This window comes from Aedes aegypti, chromosome 1 (genome assembly GCF_002204515.2).
Source record: "Aedes aegypti strain LVP_AGWG chromosome 1, AaegL5.0 Primary Assembly, whole genome shotgun sequence".
Lineage (NCBI taxonomy): Eukaryota > Metazoa > Arthropoda > Insecta > Diptera > Culicidae > Aedes > Aedes aegypti.
The window spans coordinates 68219644-68239404 of NC_035107.1; the positions used below are offsets into that span (position 1 = coordinate 68219644).

The 19761-nt window shown below is 40.6% G+C and overlaps 1 protein-coding gene across 8 annotated transcripts in view; it reads right to left on the reverse strand.

Moving 5' to 3' along the window:
• Positions 1 to 19761, reverse strand: part of LOC5564151 (serine/threonine-protein kinase tousled-like 2) — a 397741-nt gene continuing 377980 nt past the window's right edge. For all 8 annotated transcript variants that reach the window (XM_021838837.1, XM_021838832.1, XM_021838827.1 and 5 more), the window contains 6 exons: positions 11299 to 11701; positions 11058 to 11236; positions 10796 to 10988; positions 10511 to 10716; positions 10025 to 10244; positions 1 to 3838 (listed from right to left, as the gene is read on the reverse strand). In XM_021838837.1, coding sequence (XP_021694529.1) covers positions 3533 to 3838; positions 10025 to 10244; positions 10511 to 10716; positions 10796 to 10988; positions 11058 to 11236; positions 11299 to 11701 — 1507 coding nt within the window. In that variant the 3' untranslated portion in view covers positions 1 to 3532. The remainder of the gene's footprint in view (positions 3839 to 10024; positions 10245 to 10510; positions 10717 to 10795; positions 10989 to 11057; positions 11237 to 11298; positions 11702 to 19761) is intronic.

Genomic DNA, 19761 nt, shown 5'->3' on the forward strand with positions numbered 1-19761 from the left:
TTTTTGTGTATGCGTTTCGCATTTTTGGATTTGTTTTCACACGCTCCCATTGGTGGAGCTTGACTTCCTTCTGCTACTCTCCTGTTCGCTCTCTTTCTCGCTGCGTCAAGCAGCGTTTGTGTGTGTGAGTGTCATCATCCTTCTCTTCGTTCTCTTTATTGATTATTTGAATTTAACCACTAAACTTGATATTTCAACTGCTAATAATAAGCTTGGTTTGTTTCCTTTTAATGTCTGGATGAATATTTTTTAAGATTTTCATTGTTTTCTTATTACGCCTTTTTCTCCACTCGTTTCCTGGCTTGACTCACCACGAATTGGTTAGTTTTGTCTTGTGTTTCTTCTCTTCTCGATTTTGAGCGCAATATTCTAGTAATGAAAGTGTGTGTACGAGTGTATGTACGAGTGTATGTGTGAATGTTTGCGAGTGTGGTTGAATGTAGGTGTGAGTGTGTGTGTTTGTTCGAGTCAATGTGTGATGGGAGAGATGTGAATTCGCGAAAAAAGCATTGACCTCAAATTTCATCACGTTGGTTTAGCTTTTGTCGTTTTTGTTTACTTGATTTTCATTTCCTTAAGAAGTTAAGAAGAGATTACATCGCATTTTTTATTCAACCTATGCTTTTCACGATTTTTTTTTCTATTGATAGAGTTTACTATGTGTGTTTTAAGAGAAAAGAAAACACAGCTTTTTTGTTTTATTTTCTTAGTTTTCTCTTCCTGCGAGATATTACTTTTATCTAATTCTCAAGGATGTGTTAAGCTTCGTCACACGTTCACATTTTCACGCTCATTCCCGCCATCGCACGCACACCACTAGCAAGATTTGAGTACCCCTCACTCACACGAAAGAAACGCACGCAGTTATATTTGGTTTCCCTATCAAGTAATTAAAAAAGAATTCCAATAAAATGTCGCTAGAGCCTTTTGGCATTCTTCTCTTCTGTTCCTCTCTCTTTATTTCTTGTTTCAAACTCTCTTTTGTTCAAGGAAACAAGAGAGAATCCAATATCGGCGCTTCGCAAGCTGAATGTGTGTGTGAGTGTTTAGTAATATTCGTTCAACACGGTTCCATTTCCTTCATATCTCTCATTTTGAGAAAGAAGGAAATTGTCTCAATTTCTTTTAATTGAACCGGTTTCATCCCTAAACGATGAAATCCGATTTGCAAAAATGGTCTCTCTCGCTCTCTCTCTTGCATTTTCTCATCCACATTTTCTCCTATCTTCAGCATCAATATGAGTGTGTTTTATTGTTTTCCTTTTTTGCTCAGTATTAAATCGTAATTCGTAATAATTCATAATGATAAAACAAACACTAATCGGTATATGTACAAAAAATAATAACGAAAGAAAGTTTTCAACTCCCATCGCACGCGCATTGCCATCCACCTTATAACAGTGGACGCCATCTTGTTGGATTTGCTTCTCTTTTGCTAGCACGCGTGCATTTTGCTTCCTCCGTTTCGGATCTTCGTTCCTCCTCCTTATCCTGTGTTGCTTTCTTTCGTTTCAATGGAATCAACAAACAACAAAACATCCTATCCTTTATCGTTTCTCCTGTTTCTTCTCGCTTCATCTCTCTTACTCTCGTCCTCGAAAATGTACACGACGCTCTCATATTTTGCTCTTCACTCTTTTGTCAACATTTTTTTTTTGCTTTATTTTCGGTTTTTCGTCTTCTCTATTCTTAGTCCGTTTGCTGCAGGGCGTTTTTCTCCACTTTTGTTTTTCGCTTCCGCAACGACTCCGCATGTTCTCTTGGTCGCTAAATAATAGTAATGTTGAGAAAAAAATGTGTGTGAACTGCGGACCACCGACATATACAATCGGTCATGGTCCAGTTAAAGCAGTTCGATTGTGATAAAAATTATAAGATTTTCTGGATCGCAAAATGATTGCAGACCGAAATTGATGGCAATGTCTCGAACATAGTAATGTGGAACAGTGGTAAGGACGTGGCCGGCGTCTATGTATTGAATATAGTATTTAGTGGAATTAGAGATCGAACAACATTCGGTCATTGTTGCTACGAGTATGGATATGCATTTATATCATCTATAAAACATCTCAATTGACATATTCCGGTTCACGATGAACTATACTTTTGTATGAACGGCCAAAAATGTGGACGAATCGGTGAACACTTACGCAAAACCAGGAGCGATGGTTGTAGTAAGCATGTTTTTTGAGTAATCTTGAACGCGACTTAGATTGTTGAAAAGAACACTTCAATGACATACAACCAGCGATATTTATTGATTACATTCAATTTCGCCGTGACAAAATTGTCTTGAATTTTCCAAACACTGGGTTTTACATACTTTATACATTTATTATCTCCCATTTACAGTTCCACTTGATTAATTGTCATTCGCTTACTCTATTAAGTGATTACTTTCACTTTCACGTGGAGTACCTACCTATTGTCGAATTGCGATAAATCGACCAAAAACCAAAAATACTAGTAAATTGTAATCCGTGCTCTGATCTTTGTGTAGGTACAATCCAAATCGAAAATCTTTATTTCTGTCTATCGCGAAAATTTCGATCTGCATTCGTTTTGTCCCATTAATCTTTTTTTTCATTCGAAACGAAAAATGTAAAATAATGTAAAAGAAAAAAATCTCAAACTACTCGCTAAATCAACAACTTAAATCGCGGAAACCACCGATATCATCATGCTTTCTCCTCCTCAGTAAAGTCTCCTGTGCGCGTCCAACGTATTTCCTTACTTCTCTGCCTCCCTATACTCGATTGCTTCTGTATTTCGTGTTACATGCGCAGCGACAAACTTCCCTGGTTTCCGTTAGGATTTGATTCTGCTGTATCCAAGTTTACTTACACGAGCTACTAGTTTTCTGTTTTGTGTTTCATAAAGTCTGCTTCTGCTATTGTGTGTTGGAACATCATTTATGAACGAGATTTGTTTGTTTTTTTTTTTTTGGTTTTTATACAGCGAACATTGACTTTTTTTCTTGTTTTGAGGGGTTAGTTTCCAGGGTTAAGGGGCGAGCGCATTCGTGCATTTATCCACACGTCTGCGTGTATTTGTGGGGACCATCTATTGTTTTTTTTAAATATCACGCAGTTTATGGGGATTTTTTTTTCTGCTAAGCACATCACATTTGCTTGTTTTGTTTTACTTACGTAGTACGAACATTTCAGATTGACCTTGACTAACGGAGTAGGCGCCGCCTCTGGGTCGATGCCTACTTGGATGATTTTGATGACGTTGGCGGCGAAACGTTGTTGTTGTTGCTGCTGATGATACTGTTGATGAGTCTATGGTTATTGTTACTATTGGTCAGATTACCACAGGCAGCAGTAATCGTTGCTATGTTGATCGCATTCGTCGTCGTCGCGGTCGTCGTCATCGGAGGAGCGATAGCCGCAGTCGTCACAGTGTTGGCAACAGTGGCAAGTACAGTGCTGCCAACATTGTTGATGACGATGTGGCTATTGTTGTTATTGTTGTGGTTATTATTGTTAGCCCCAGCAGCGCTTTTCAACAAACTGCTGTTGAAAAACAGCTAAGACGAACTAGACTGGTTCATGTTGCCAAACATCCCCGTGGAAAAGGACGTCTGTTGTCCGGCCTGGTTGCCACCACCGCCGGCCGATCCACCGGAACCGCCACCGCCCCCGCCTGCACCACTGCCAGCTCCGGCCTGGCCACTGACTCCGCTGTTGCCACTGCCGTGCTGATTGCTGGAGGCGGCCGCCGCCGCCGATCGGTTGTGCTTGGAAACCGGCGGCTGCAGGTATTCGTGCTTGGCCAGCGCGAACACGTCCATCCGGTCCTCCTTGCGGTAGGCCAGGCAGCCCCGGATGAAGCTCTGGAATGAGAAATTGAAGAGAAATGTTAGCAAATGGAACAAGTAGGCTATCATTGGGGTTCAGAGGGTTATAATCGTGCCTAAAGATTGGGCTTATTCTACGAGTGGAATGAGGTGAGACACTCGAGTCCAATGAAGTGAAACGCCGAGTAAAAAAACGCGATTTCACCTCTTTCAAGTGGAGTTTGGCAACGTGATTTCTCACCTCACTTCATGGGTAGAATCAGCCCGTAAGCCAAGCCCACAGTCGATCATCGAGTCGACGAAGCAACAGACGACGCAACTATTAATCTAGGCTTATTCTACGAATGGAGTGAGAAATCTTGGTCTCGAATAGATTAATACTGAAAACAGCTTTCAATCCTTGACAATTCTGGTAGTGCATAGAGTCGACATGAAGGATTTCCCTTCCGGGCAATTGGTTAGGTACGTGGTTTCGCCATGACCTGTTGTCAGGTCTAGTTTTGGTCGCCTTCTATTATTACTTCGTTGAAGCTGCACCGCCATGAGCTTCTGGACCTGCTTCTGCTGCGATGCCATGCTGGGTCCCAGCATAACGTTTGCTTGATTGCATATGTACTTTCGTTATCGAATTTGAGTTGTTTCCGGCTTCTAGCATCAGCGATGGAGCTGATTGGAGATCCAGTTTCGTGGTCTTAGTTTACTTTTACTCGTGATTCATTTTTCTCCTACATACGCCGTTCTCACATACTCCGCCAAAGATCGTCCTGAGCACACGTCGTTCAAAACTCCTAGCGCTTGCAGGTCCTCTTCGAGCATTGTCTACGTTCCATACCCGTAGAGGGCTGATTCACAAATTTCATAACGCCGAAAATGGCCATTTTGGACACCCACCCACCCCCTTGTAACGCTTTTTATGAGAGTCTTAAATTCAAACAACTTAAAGACACCCACCCACCCCTTTCAACGTTATGAAATTTGTGAATGGACCCAGAGGACTACCGGTCAGCGTCTTGTGCACTTAGTACGGAGGTGAAGTTTACCAGAACGCAAGGTATTGTGGAGTTCGTACTAAACACGACTTCCGGTAATGATACGTCTTCGAATTTCCGCTTCGAAATTGACGAATAGGTGGTGGTTACGGTCTAGATTTTCGCGTGGTTGTTGTTCTTGAGCTGTTGGATAGCATCCTTAACTTCGCCTAATGTGGGAGTTGGCACTGCTTCCTCATTCGCCGTACTGATGAAGCCATTCCTCCTGTTGCCTTGGTCTTCTTGGTCTTGGTCCTCGCCATTCAGGTGTTCATCGTAGTATTGCTTCCGTCTTTCAATCACCTCACGTTCGTCGGTCAAGATACCTCTATCCTAATCCTGGCACATTTCGGCTCGCGGCACAAAGCCTTTGCGGTGTGCATTTAGTTTCTTGTAGAACTTACTATGCGTTTCTTGAGAACGATGCAGCTGCCTCATCTCTTCGCACTCCAACTCTTCCAGGCAACGCTTTTTATCCCGGAATAGATAGGTTTGCTGCCTTCGCTTCAGTTTGTTCGTTCCACATTTTGATGGGCACCTTTTTTCGCATTAAATTCAAGTTTATTTCGATTTGTTTTACATGGAAAATTGATTTTTAATTTTAAGAGGTTGACCCCGAGGGATCCTTCCACTTTGTTTCTAATACATTTGTTTTTGTTGCGGTCAATTAATTGGTTTTACCCTAGTAATATTAGTGTTGGTCTTATAGGCTCTGGTAGTTTAAAATAAATAAAAATTTGATAACCTAACTACTACTATTTACACTACAAAAATTTGATAACCTATGGGGAAACGAGGTCCCGGATGACCTGCTGGCCAGATTTTTGACAACGAGCTCTGAATCTATCGATCGAGTCACCAAAGCGCTCCTCTAGTGTTTTTATCTCAGCCAGACGGTGGACCTCGGTTGTTCTCATTCTCGGAAGACTGTTGATGATCATCCGGAGGAACTGTGGAGCCTCAGATGGTAACTCTCCCAGATTGGTACGCCATATTCAATTACTGTTCTTCAAATACAGAGTTGACTTCCGGTTGATCAGCGGATATAGTGCTTTAAGCAAGATGTTGCTTTCGATGACCATTTTTTCAACCTGCTGTCTGAAGAGAAGCTTGCTGTCTAACGTTAAACCAAGGTAGTCGGCTACATCAGACCATTCCACCGTTGATCCACCGAGGGTGATTTTACAATCCTCAGCCGGAACAAGTCTGGATGATTTGGAATAGGGGAAGAGGGTGACCTGGGTCTTCGCCGCGATGATACAGATCTTCCAGCTGTTCAAATAATCTGACAAGACATTCAGGCCTCTCTGGAGTCGAGATGTTAACGCTCTCGCGAATCTGCCGCTGTAGACGACTGAGGTGTTGTCAGCGAACAGTGATAGAGAGTCGCCTTCAGGGAGCTGAGACATGTCCGAGGTGAACAGGATGTATAGTAGGAGACCTAAAATACTACCCTGTGGAACACCTGCGGGGATGTTGAGTAGGTCTGAGTTGACTCCATTGAGGGAAACCCTGAACGTGCTGTCAAACATAATTTTTGATAATTTTCACCAAATAGGTGGGAAGATTGTATCGGTGCAGCTTGTACACCAGGCCGTCGTGCCAGACGTTGTCGAATGCTTTTTCAACATCGAGCAACGCCATGGCAAAGGATTTGACGAGGGACTTGTTCCGCCTGAGGATGTTGGTTACTCGAGTCAGTTGGTGCACTGTTGAACAACCGCGTCGAAAGCCAAACTGTTCCTCGAGTAAGATGCCGAAAGCAGCCGTCTTTTGATTGCTTTTTCAAAGAGCTTTGATAACCCTGAGAGAAGGCTGATGGGTCGATAGCTTTTGGGGGAGGAAGGATCCTTTCCAGGTTTCCTGATGGGGATGACTTTTGCTGACTTCCACGACGAGGGGAAGTAGCTAAGTCGGAGGCACTGATTTAAAATCAATGCCAGATGTTGATAGAACTGGATTTAAAATTGCTTGAGTTCAAGTTCAGGATGTTGTCGAAACCTGGGGCCTTCATGTTTTTATATGATTTAAGATAGGCCAGCAATTCGTCAGCTGTGATCTCCAACTCCTCCGGAAAGTCGTTGGGAGATCAGTGTAGGTTAGCTGCGTATTCGGAAACAGCAGCTTCGTGTGGGCTAGGAATGTCTAGCCCTAGATTGTGGGAGCTGACGAAATGCCGACCTATCTCAGCAGCCTTCTCCGCAGGGGTTATCAAGCGATCCTTAGAGTCGGTTTTGTCTAATGGGATCAACGGTGGAATCGGTCTGGGTTTGGTTTTCAAAAGTTTGGTCATTTTCCAGAATGGCCTAGCACAATCTGGGAGAGAGCGGATCTTGTAGGAAAAATCATCGTTCCTGAGGTCCACAATTCTGGCCTTGATTATTTTGGATTGACTTCGCTTTTTAACGCAAGCAGACCAGAGCGTTGGTACAGTTGTTCGTTGCACTAAACCTGTAGCCCACTTAGTGAAAGACTTTCACTAATCGGGCTGAGTTTCGAGCTGTCAAATAACATAGAACAAAAGAAAAACAGAGCTACCAACATTGATAGATTGCGTCTTATGTCATAAAATGACGTTTGCCTTCGTTTTAGGTGGGCTATAGCCCAACTAACGGGAGCCCAATTAAAACGTAGCCCACTTAAAGATAGTGCAACGAACGAAATTCGACTGTACTGCCTGTGTTTGGTCTTAAACGAATGAGTGATGGGTACCTTACTGCAGCATCATCACCCGCGCTACATTCTTCTTACCCAAACCCGTCTGACACTCCTCGTCAAACCAACCGTTCCGTCGTTTTCCTTCCACGAACCCAAAGGCAGCTTCTGCTGCGTTGCGATTAATGGCTGCTTTGACACTACTCCAGCGGTTCTCAAGAGGGGCTTAGGTGAGCACTTCCTCATCCGGAAATGCTGCTTCAAGGCTTTGTGTGTAATCAGCTGCGACTTCGGGTAGCTTGAATCATGGTCACCATGCACGAATAATGTGCCATAGGCATCTGGAGATAAACACCTGCCGTCGACGAGTTCTTTGTTTGACTACCAAGATATTGATGGCTTCCAACGTTTGCTCTTACGTTATCGGTTAAGTTAAGGCATAAGAGGCATTTGTTATACGTAAGAGATGTCTGCATTCGACTCGATCCTTGGCTGCCCTGCCAGCCACGCATTTTAGAATGGTCCGCGGATCGTCCTCAACTTGAAATAACAAGGTTGAGTTGATCCTCTGCTCATAGGGGCCATGCTTTGCGCTCATAGAGGAGTACCGATCTAATCAGTGTTATGTAGATAGTCAACTTCGTGCAATGACGAACTTTACTCGATGGAAGAATTCTGCGGAGTCCAACGCAGGTGCCACCACGATACGTCTAGTGATTTCTCTACTGAAATCGTTATCGGCGATCACCAGTAAGCTCAAGTACATGCATTTTTCGATCATCTGGATTCCTCACCATCTTCTTAAGGTTCTGTGCAATGATATCAATACCGTCGGCGAAACTAAGTAGCTTCAAGGAATTTCTGATGATCGTGCCACTCATATTCTATCTCCGCTCTTCCTATCAATAATAAAACAGCAAACACGAAAGGCCATCATCTTCCCGCAACTCTCTGAGATTTGAAGAGACTCAAGAGTGTCCCCGATGCTGGGACTTTGCATATTACTCGTTTCATTGTGGCCTTACTCAATCTTATCAGTTTATCCGGGAAACTGTATTCGAGCATAACCTGCCATAGCTAACATCTCGATCCACTGATTTGGAATCGATTGTTCGCCTTACGATTTTGCAATCGGTGGAGAGACAGCGGCATAGATTGTGGGAGAGTATCTTGTAAGCAGTGGTTAGAACCGCAATCGCTCGATAATTGACGCAATCCAAGTATTTGTCCAGCTACCGTAAATTTGAAAGCACTAGATGTGTTTACATCCAACATTTTGGTCCGGTAGACGTTGATTTTTAGATCTGCCACTGAGGAGCGTTCGTCAAGATTTTCTTGCTGTTTCTAGACGTCAGAACGAGAAAGACGTTGTAATCAAAAAGCCATTCAAATGCTCCATGATAATGATTTTTCATCGATTAAATGGAGATTAAATACCAATTAACATTTTTGTGTTTAAATTTCATCGAAAGGCTTAGCGTCTTTAAGGAAGCAGAAAAGTGCAGCCTTGCTGGACCGATCATCCTGTAGGATCGTGCGAATGCTTCCCATTTCATACTGTTTCCTCTGGAGTTTCAGAGTGGGACAGCTGTGCAGGAAGTCTTCAACTGAGATATGCACCTGGAAAGTCTCGCAGGTTCTTCGGAAATTGAGTCCGCCACTCATCGAGTGGCAGACACTCGTATGTTCCGTTCGAAGTCGGAAGAGGATCACTTGTTGCCTTCTGTATGGACGGTCTTCCCACTTTCTGACATCCCCTTGGAATCGAACCCATGACCTTCCGCTTACGAAGCGAAAGCGTAATCACGAGGCTACGGGACCCCTTTTTTGTGGTTGTGGAGAGATTTCAAGGCCACTTTTTTGCCTATTTAGCGACTGCATTACCATCTTCGGGTGAACCCCTGTAGTTAGCAGCATGTCCTCGGCGTAGATTACCGCGTATACACATTTCGACAAGGATTGGAAAACACCATTAATTCCAACGAGAAAGAGCATAACGGCGATAAACGATCCCTGCGGAGCTCCAGTTTCTTCGGGGATTTCTTTAGATTGATGCTGACCCGGAAACGACGGTCGGTTACAAAGTTTTTCACGAAGCTGGCTAGATTCCTGGTAACACCAGACGATTCTGAGGACACCCTTGCACATTAAGACATCCCACACCACAGTTATACAGTTTATGTACGTCAGTTTAACCTTCATTGCCATCTTTTTGGTTGGATTTTGATTTCCACTGACTCTCCCTTCATTGCCATTTAGGTGTTCATCGAAGTTCTGCTTACACCTTTCGATGAGCTTACGTTCATCCGGCCAGATGCTACCATTTTATGTCTGCCCATTCACAAGTCTTCATAATTCTTTATAGATCTTTGTCCAACGATGGCCCCAAGTAACCAGATAGCACTTCAATTCGCCCTGCGTACTAATATAGTGCTATTATACAGCTGACATGCCTTATATTAGCCGTATAATAACCCTATTAGCCCGTGATAATCCGTTCAAATCGATGTAACTAAAATGATCCCCTTATTGAACTCACCTTCGCTTCATTCGAGACGGTCGGTTTGTTGGCGAACTGCACCTCGGTCGCCTTCAGGATGGTGTTCTCCTCGAGGATCGTTGCCTGCGATTGGTTGTGCCCGAATGGCTTCTTGCCGTACAGACACTGGTAGAATATCACCCCGACGCTCCACACGTCCACCTTGGAGGAAATCTTCGGCGGGTTCTTGCCGACGACAAAACACTCCGGCGGCAAATACCTGCAAATTGAGGAACACGGTCGTGGAAATTGGAACGTGGAATGAGAAAAGAGAGAGAGAATCGTGAATTAGTACGGCTATGATCGTTCGGGGAAGGTACACAGCTTGCGCCGACGGCCGGCGGCTGTGGGAAACTCGTCCGTGGCCGGCAGGTTTTGCAAGTCATACCGTGCGCGCAGAGACACGCGGGGTGGCTTGGCTCACCCACCCGGGTCCGAGGACGAGGGTGGAACGAAAATCTTCATTTTCGGTTCCGGGTTGCTCACCAATAAGTTCCAGCACCTTGTGACGTTAGATCCATACCGTGGTCCGGATTGTAGTTCTCTTCGTCCATTACCTTGGACAGACCGAAGTCGGTAATTTTGATCTCACCGCAAACGTTGCCCTCCGTCAGCAGGATGTTGCCCGGCTTCAGGTCGTAGTGGATGATCGGGGGTTTGATTTCGTTTAGGTATTTCAGCGCCGATACCACCTTTTGTTCGGGGGGGAGAAAAGAAGAACAATAGATGTTAGGTTTACGGGTTGAAAATCGACCCGAAGACGGTACTTACCTGCATGATGATCGATCGAGCCTCCTTCTCCGGTATCGTCTTGTGCTGCTTCAGATAGAAATCCAAATCATGCCCATCACAGTATTCCAGCACGGTGCAGAATGAGTTGGCATCGATCTCAAACACATCGTACAGTTTGACCACCCGCGGGTGATCGAGCGCCTTGTGAATGTTGTATTCCCGCAGCGCATGCCTGGAAATAGTCGGAAGAAGATTACGAATTGATAGATTCTCTCTATGTGGAGTAAACCGCCAAACTCACTTAATATAGTTAGCTTTCTTATCTTCCTTCCAGTCTTTGTTCAGTTGATGCACCTTGCAGGCAACGTACCGTTGCTCCTTCAGATCGAACGCCTTGTGCACCTCGGAGAAGCCGCCCTTGCCCAGGAGCATCAGCAGCAGATACCGATCGTTCAGCACGGGATGATTGTTGAAACGTGACTGTAAATCGAGAATCATTATCATCCATTTGGACTACAAGTTAAGCCTAAGAGCTTCCTTACCTGATCTTCGTTGTGTATCCGCTTCAGCTCCCGGATGTGCAGATTCCGTTCCCGTTCGAGCTTCTCCATCTCCAGCTGCAGGTCGGCGTCCTCCTTCTTGAGGGCGTTCTGCCGCAGTTTCAGTATCTCGTCGCACTCGTAGTACTCCTGGATGGTGAAGGTGGTATTGCTGCTGACCACCGGGTCCGGCTTTAGGAACGTGTTGTCGTTGCCGTTGTGCAGCGACGAGGCCAGCTGGGTGCTGGCCGACCCGCTGGAAACCCCCGAACTGGCCGCCACCGAAGACGACGTGCTGGAATTGTTTCGCTTCCGACTGCTCTCGCTGTTCGTCGGCCGTTTCTTCATGAGCAACTTCTTCTGGCGATCGATCTCCTCCCGCTCGGCAGTGATCTCCTCCTGGCGTCTGTGGGGAATGAGAGAAACGGAAGTTAGAATAGATTGCATTCACACTGAACAGCAGTATGCTATTGCGGGGCTGGTGGCGACTGAATGTCTTTACAGACCTCTTGCCTGACAAAAGAGACCAAACAGGAGTCAAGAAAACAAGAAGTAACCTAAGAGAAATGGTCTACCCCGTTTGACATTAAGCCATCTGTGGTAATAATTGTTTTGCATTAAGTCATGTGTCATAACCGACGTTTGGCATAATTCTGAAAAAAACGTCGAATTTGATCGAATTATTAATTCTAATAAACATAGGGGTGTTGATAAAATGCTCGCGATCTTACATCCCATTGTCAGTTATGGATAGGACATACTACTAATCTTTATTTGCCAAAAAAAAATCTCCAATAAAACTCTATTGGTTATGAAATTGCATCATACATACATAACTAACGGGGCCAAAATGTTCATGATGTCGTGGTATATTTATCGCAAAATTGTGTCCAACAGCTAAGACATGTCATGTCATTATGCCAAATTACCAGTGGCGCCTAACCTCAATCTACCTGTTTTACGAAAGAAGGTTCTTGAATTTCAGCAACAAGTTTGCATCTAATGAACAGAGATTTGTAAAAAAGGACGATTCTAATCCTTTACTGTTCGGTTTATGATCTAAATTTGCCAAATTAATCATTGTTTGGTTCGTAGAACAGGTAAAAAGTGAGGTTACGAGTTGCCTCTGCAAATAACTATTAAGCCAAACAACTGTTATGCCTCGAACGATAATAGGCCAAATGGCTCATATTTTAGCAAAAAAATAACAATCTAATGCAAATATTAAATGATTGGAATCAACTATTTTTACTATTCTCTACTCCAGGGTGTCCATTCAAAATCAATTTTCCAATTCCCGGATTTTTCCCGGATGCTTAAAATCAGATGACAAACGGTTTCTGCGTTTTGATATTCTCTTATTTTGATAGAAAATGGTTAAATTTAGTGAAGTTTAACTAAATTATTTGGTAAATTATGTTTGATTATATTTATAAAATACTGGTAGCTCCAAACAGTTTGAGTATCGAAAGTGTTTTGGAATAAGGTATGTATCTATATCTTTACTAGCTGTCCCGGATTCAAGTAGGCTGTTGAAAAACGCTATGTAAAACTCCCATACAAAATGCCAGATAAGTTTTAAGATGATTTTCCAGCTGTTCATGAGAGGTTTCCAAACACAAACACGTCGCAACAGTGAAAGAGTCATGTAAGTCCATTGGCTCTTTCTTATGTCATTTCGTGTTATACAAACACCATTCCATTTTAATTTATATAGAAGATAAATAGATAGATATATATAGATACATTTCTATTTGTTGATCGTCCAGCTGCTAGAATTCATATGAAGTTCAGAGAGGTTTTGAAATTATATGAACAAATATCTGCTTTGTGCATCTTAACTTAGACTAAATTTTCACGAAAGGGGTCAATTCATTAACTTCTAAGAATGCCTTCGAAATTATGCGTTAGACATGATCCATGGCTGATTCATGAAAAAATCTTGATCTGGTGAAATTCATGTTCATGAGACATATAATGTTATCCTTGAGACCAGTGCTGGGAATGGTAATAGTAGTAGGCTTGAATTTTCGCGAAAATCACGTGACTCTCCCAGTAGAGTAGTTCAAAAACGTGAATCTTATCAAGTAGCCTATGTTGGGTGCACGAATTTTCTAAATCATGAGTGTCATTGAAGGCTCTAAATGCGGGAAATGCAGCGGGAAATAGAACATTTTTCTACAGTAGTTTTGGATTGCCCTTAGCAACGGGTGTTTTGCTATTTTCAAGGCATTTTGCCTACAGCAGCGATGGCCGTGAGTTTCACTGGCTTCGCTGACTGTGATTGGCTTTGCTTGGCTACTGTAGAGTGAATTTCAGATTTTTTCCCAACCCTGCTTGAGACACGCAAAAATGTCGTTTTTGTTACGCTGTGTAATCTAACATTATCCTCAGCGTGATCCACAATGGGCGAGATTCTCACAAAATCAAGGTCAGGATTCTATGCAGAGCTCTTGCTTTATCTTGACCGGTCTTTCACATAATTATAGGTGTGATTCTGACAGAATGTTGTGTATTTTTTGAAAACTTTGACCATTTTTTCAAACTATTTTGCAATAAAACTTTTAGAGAATATCTTGACTAAACCTACACGAAATTTCTGGAAAATATCCCTAAAAATCTTAGAGAGTTTACTTTGATTTCTCTATGAATTTCCTGAAAAATTAAATTAAACAATTTAACCATCCTATCCTATCTCAGAACCGTCCTATCCTGTCTTTGTAAAACATTCTTAATTTTGTAAGAAGTTGCTATGACCTTCGGATCCTATTTCAGGCAAAAGCTCCTAAATTCTTTCCAGTTCTTCAGGGCAAAAAATATTTTTTTAAATTCTACCTGAAAACAAATGGTTGTGTAGGAGAATTTCTTCAAAAACATATTTTTTCAGCAAAATTTGCAACGAAAAACTTTGTTTGAAACATCTAGTAGGTTCAGTAGATTTGTTTCTAGTCATATTAACTGTAAATTTCTTCGGAATTTTTTAAAGCATCTTTCAGATAACATTCAAAAGTTCTCAGATAATTTTCATTAAAAAAAGAATATACATATTTTCTAACAGAAGTTTAATCAGTAATTTATTGTGTTCTAAAGATAAGAAAGTGTTTCATTTATTTATGATACTTTTGATGATTTTCATATAAATTCTTGCAGCTCAAAATAAAAAATAAACAATCAAATTTTTATGATATGTTTCGATAAGCTTTGACTGAGAGGCGCTGAAATGGAGGTTCGCCAAGGGCGCCATGAGGCCACGCTACGGCGCTGAGAACACCCACCCACCCCTTTCAGCGTTATGAAATTTGTGAATGAGCCCTATGATCGAAATTGGCAAGAATTCAACCAATGACTGCCCGCCCAAGAATACCCAAAAGACCTCGCTATTAAATTATCCAAAAAAAACTTGCCATGAATTCACGAGTAATTTTACAAGAAATGTTTTGGGATTTCCAGCTTGGTAATGATTGGAAGAATTAACTGTAAATCTGCAGAAATCGACATAAATGTTATCAGGGATCTCATAAGAACTTTGTCATAGATCTAGGACTAGTCAAACTAGTAATCCTGAAGAGGCTTCACCATGAATCAGTATCATCAGTAAGTCCAATCCTACACCACAAAAGATCAAACAAATGGTCGCAGTGGTAATATGTCCCCGACACTGGAAAAAAAAAAGTCCAATCCTGCCAAGAAATTTGCTATATATGTGTTGGCTCTGCTTTTCGCCAATCTCTACGAATCTAATAAGAATTTCAAGAAAATATCAGCCAAGAATCTTTTCTAGAATTTACTAGAATGGTGAACTCGCCTTGGGCGAAAATACACTTAAAGAAGATAAATAATAATAATATAATCCACTAGAAACTTTATTGGCAATCCTCTTATAACATGTTCAGTTATCTTTCGAAGAAATTGGTCAATTATCGCCTTTATTCCCGTTAAGGTGAAACTCCGTTGAATCCGTGAATTTCTGTTTGAAAGTAGTGGTACACAAAAAATATTCACTTATTTGTTGGTAATAGTGAAATTACAATTAATAACACGGCGTTGCCAGTCATCCCTGCATCAGTTTCAGTCTTTTTCACTTCGACTTAATAATTTGGCTTGATGCTGTACGTTACCATCAACATTTCTGACAGCACTGCAAGCGGGCAGCTGACTTGAAATTAGAAAAATAAAAAAAAGTGAAAAGTTGTGATCGGGTGATTGTTTTAAGCACGGTTCTGTAAAGTTTTAAGTTGTATCTATCAGAAATAAACTGGAAGATGTCTATCAATAAACAATTAATGAAAGTAAACTGAGTACGGTGTGCTACGTGTAGTGGAATTATATAATTGGTCGAAAAGTATCCTTTGCTCGCGGGTGAGAAAGTGTAAACAAACGAAGGATTGTTCTTCGTTCATGTTGAAAATTAGCACGGTTTGTGGAATTTGGATAAGTGGCAGTTGCTGAAACTACAATAATAGAAACATAACGGTGTTCTGATATCCAGTTAGCAATTTGGGAGTGATTAATTATAGGTAAGTGAAATATTTTGAGAAAAAATGTGAACCGCCGGCAAATGTGTTTGTATGTGTGAGGAAGCCATTTTCCCTGCCATGACAGGGATTCCTTCCTATATGTCCTTAAGATTACTGCAAAGATCTCATAACAAAATTGTCATGAATCTAAATCTATCAAGCATTCTACCAAGAATCTTGACAGGAATCCCTATGTAACCCTTCTAGAGGCGTTTCAAGGATCTTATTGATGCTCCATAGAATTTTCTTTGATTTTTTTGTTTTTCAATAATTGGCCGCCAAAAATCTACACAACATTTCACAAGAAATAGGTAATTTTTTTTAGAAAAATGTACACAACAACATCCCAGGAAATCAACGATTATTTTAATGGATTTTGGTAGAGAAAACACTAGAAATCGTTAACTGGTACTTTGCATAATGACTAGTTGGACTGATTTGGTAGAGAAATACCGTGAGGGCCCCTAACTCTGCGCAGCTCCTAACTCTGCGCACTTTTACCAAAATCCACCAAAATCTGGTAAATTATTTGATTTTTTGTTTAAAATTTGTTATCCATATATTGATACAATAGTAATAAAAAAGTACGCGAAGAATTTTCTTGACAAATTTACGTTTATTACTTTAATAAAAAATGAAATAGCTTTAAAAATATTGAAAAACGTCCAAATTGACTGCCCGTTAGCAAAAATGCTAAGGGGGGACCTCATCACTTAAGTCATTTGAATCAAGTTAAAGAAAATATATTTCAGATTTTTAGTATGTAGGCACTAGTTTATTTATCGAGCAATCATCACTGGTAAAGTGCACCTTATTTTCTCTTCATTTTCTTATTCTTCTCAAGTGCGCATAGTAAGGAACCATTTTTCAACTATGTCCCTTACTATGCGCAGCAGTTATAAAACGTTATTTTCAACATACAATCAACCCTCCAGAGGTCGATATTGAAGGGAACCATCGACTTGTCGACACCATCGAGATATGGAATGGAAATGCTTTGGTAAATTGTTTAAGGGTATCATCATAGTAAGGGAAGATTAAAAAATGACGTCCAACATATTTTAAGGATTTCTACACTCCGTACCCTCAATCCCCTGTCGCGATTTTAACTGTACCTAATGGATGCATTGTCACATTTTCGTAGACTCCTCCTTCCCTGAACGATGGACGTAATTTTTGAATGCTCCCTAACCATGCAATAGAATAATTTTGATTTTTTGTATAGTTTCATGAGTCAATATCGAGTAATGGAACATCGAGGTTTAATCGTATTTGCTATATAGAAACGCCAATAAAGTACTGTTATTGATCTGAAATATGAATCGTTCATTAATAACGTCACGCTTATACAGGGCGGCGATACTTCTCGATTGAGGGATGAACAATACATTAAGCATGGATATACCCTTTCGCTTAAACTATTCTTCGTATTTAGTAGGAATGTTCGGGTTTCACATATAACAAACCAGAACCAGGTTCTTATTAATTTTCTTCAAACCCGTACCCGAACCGAATAAAAGAAAATTTGGTTTTTATATTTTCTAGTGAAAATACATAAACAGTCAAAGCTAATTTTCCTTTACACGCCAAGGGAGAATGCAAAAAAGACGTAGTTTGTACTCTTTTTGTATGTTGCTTTGGATTTTAGAAAACTAAGTTAATTACATGTTTTGGAAATCATATGATGATTTCGATTATTTTGAGAGTTGCACTTAATGGCATTCAGTAACAGTAATTATCATGGATTGAATTGAAGATAAAATTCACTCCACTTAATAAACTTCTATGTTAGAGACATTCCACGCTCCACTGGGGACGTAAAGCCGTATAAAGCAAGAAAATTAAGATTAATTCATAGTTTGAATGCTAGTAATGCTTTTAGCAAAATACTTCAACTGTTATAAATAATGTATCGAGTGCGCAGAGTTAGGAACCTGAATGCGCAGAATAAGGAGCATCGCAAAAATGAGTGCGCAGAGTTAGGAACACGGACAACCTTGTGAAAAATTAAAAATTTGCAATAAAAATCATTACTTAGTGAAGCTTTTATATTTTTTCCTTATACATGAAATCAATAAGTATTTGCTCCCAAAATTTCAGAGGATTGTGTTTTGTTTTCAATTAATTACAGCTGTTTGAAATTTGAAAATCCTTAAGTGCGCAGAGTATGGGGCCTTCACGGTAGACCAAATCAGTCCAACTTGTCATTATGCAAAGTACCAGTTGACGGGCAGCCTTTTGAAAGCCCCCTGTCAAAATATTCTTGCATCATTTGGAATTGAAGCAAACCGGTATTCTTATGTTCAAAACACATAATTTCCCGGTGTCTTCTCCAAATTCACGGGTATTTCCCGTATTATTCCCGGCCATTTGTAATTCCCGGGTTTTTCCCGGTTTTCCCGGATGGATGGACACCCTGCTACTCAGTAGATGTGCATTTATTGTGAAAATTCGTGATTTTTTTTTTCGTAGAACAGGTAGATTTGAGGTTATGGAATCGCCAGCCAAACGGGGGAGGACCCTAATGGGAATCAGGAAATAAAAAATGATTCCTCGTAGTATGTATATTCATCCTGACATTATGACAAGTGTTACTACTCGTAATACTGTTTGTATTTTTTATGATTTTCTTCATTAATTTCATTACAAATTAATTTAGGTATTTGCCCACAATCTCTTTCAGGTAATGCTCAGAACATGTCTTCAGGAGTTCATTTATTGATTTCGTAAGGAACTCCTCCGATAATTTCGTTTGAAATAACTTCAAGAGTTTTCATTAGAAATTCCTCCTTTTTTTCTTTTTTTTTCGAGAGGGTGCTAAGTCCTTTACTAATTTGTCCAGAGAATGTTCTAACTCGCTAGAACTTCCTTCATGAGTTCCGTATAGAACGTTTTTACGAATTCAACCAATACTTCCCCAAAAATTCTACCAAAAGAATTTATCCAGTAAATGTCCCGTCGATTTCCCCTAGGACTTTCTTCAAGTTTCTTGTTCAGAACATCTTTAACAATCCAACCAATATTGTTTCTAGAAATGCCTCTTGGGATTCCCTAGGATTAAAAAAAATGTTCAGAATTTCTTCAGGATGTCATCCAGGAGCATCTGTAAGGGTATCCTCATTAATTACTCCAGAGATTGATCCTAAGATTCCTTTATTTAGTTTTTTTCCAAGGAAGGGTTTAAAGAATTGTTCCAAAGATGTTTCCGAAATATATGTTTTTTAGAAATTTCAAACTTAAATCGGAAGGTATTTTTTAGGAAAATCCTAAAGTAGTGATTACCAAATTACGATTTTTCCGTGGTTTTGTGCAGAAGTTTGGAATTAAGTACGCCTGTTTTGAATTTAAGTGTGCAGTGACTCGCATATGTGATTTCATGATAGGAATGTATTTTGTATATTATTGTTATTATTGCTAAGAAGGCCAAATTTTCTGCGATTTTTCTACTCATGAATTACTGAGTTCATCTAAAACCCCAAAGTTCCTTCATTTGTTAAAGATTCTCTTCGAATTGTAAAAGGATGTTTTGGAAGTTTCAAGAATGCATTTTTTCCTGTTCGGGTTTTTGATGTTTCCTGGCGGGAGGTTTGAGAATTTAAGGAACATCAAAGATTTCTTTGAATTGGTTGATTGATAGCTTTGCAGTTCTGCACAAGTTTATATCTTCTAAGGCAGCATCCTTCAATTACGTAACGTTAAAATTAGAAAATTTACCCCATACGCATCGTTTTTTTTAAATGGAAACTTTTTGAATTTGATATAAGTCTTGATGCTTGAGCCTATAATCTCGAATTAATAAGAAGGTCCAAGATTTTGAAATAGAGTGAGATAATATTTCTCCAAGGCTAAGAATATAAAATGAGATTCACTCATTTTTCATGATAATCTGGTCTTTATAGGTGTTTCCATTCATGTTGAAGAATCCAGGAAACTTCAATTTTCTGTGAAT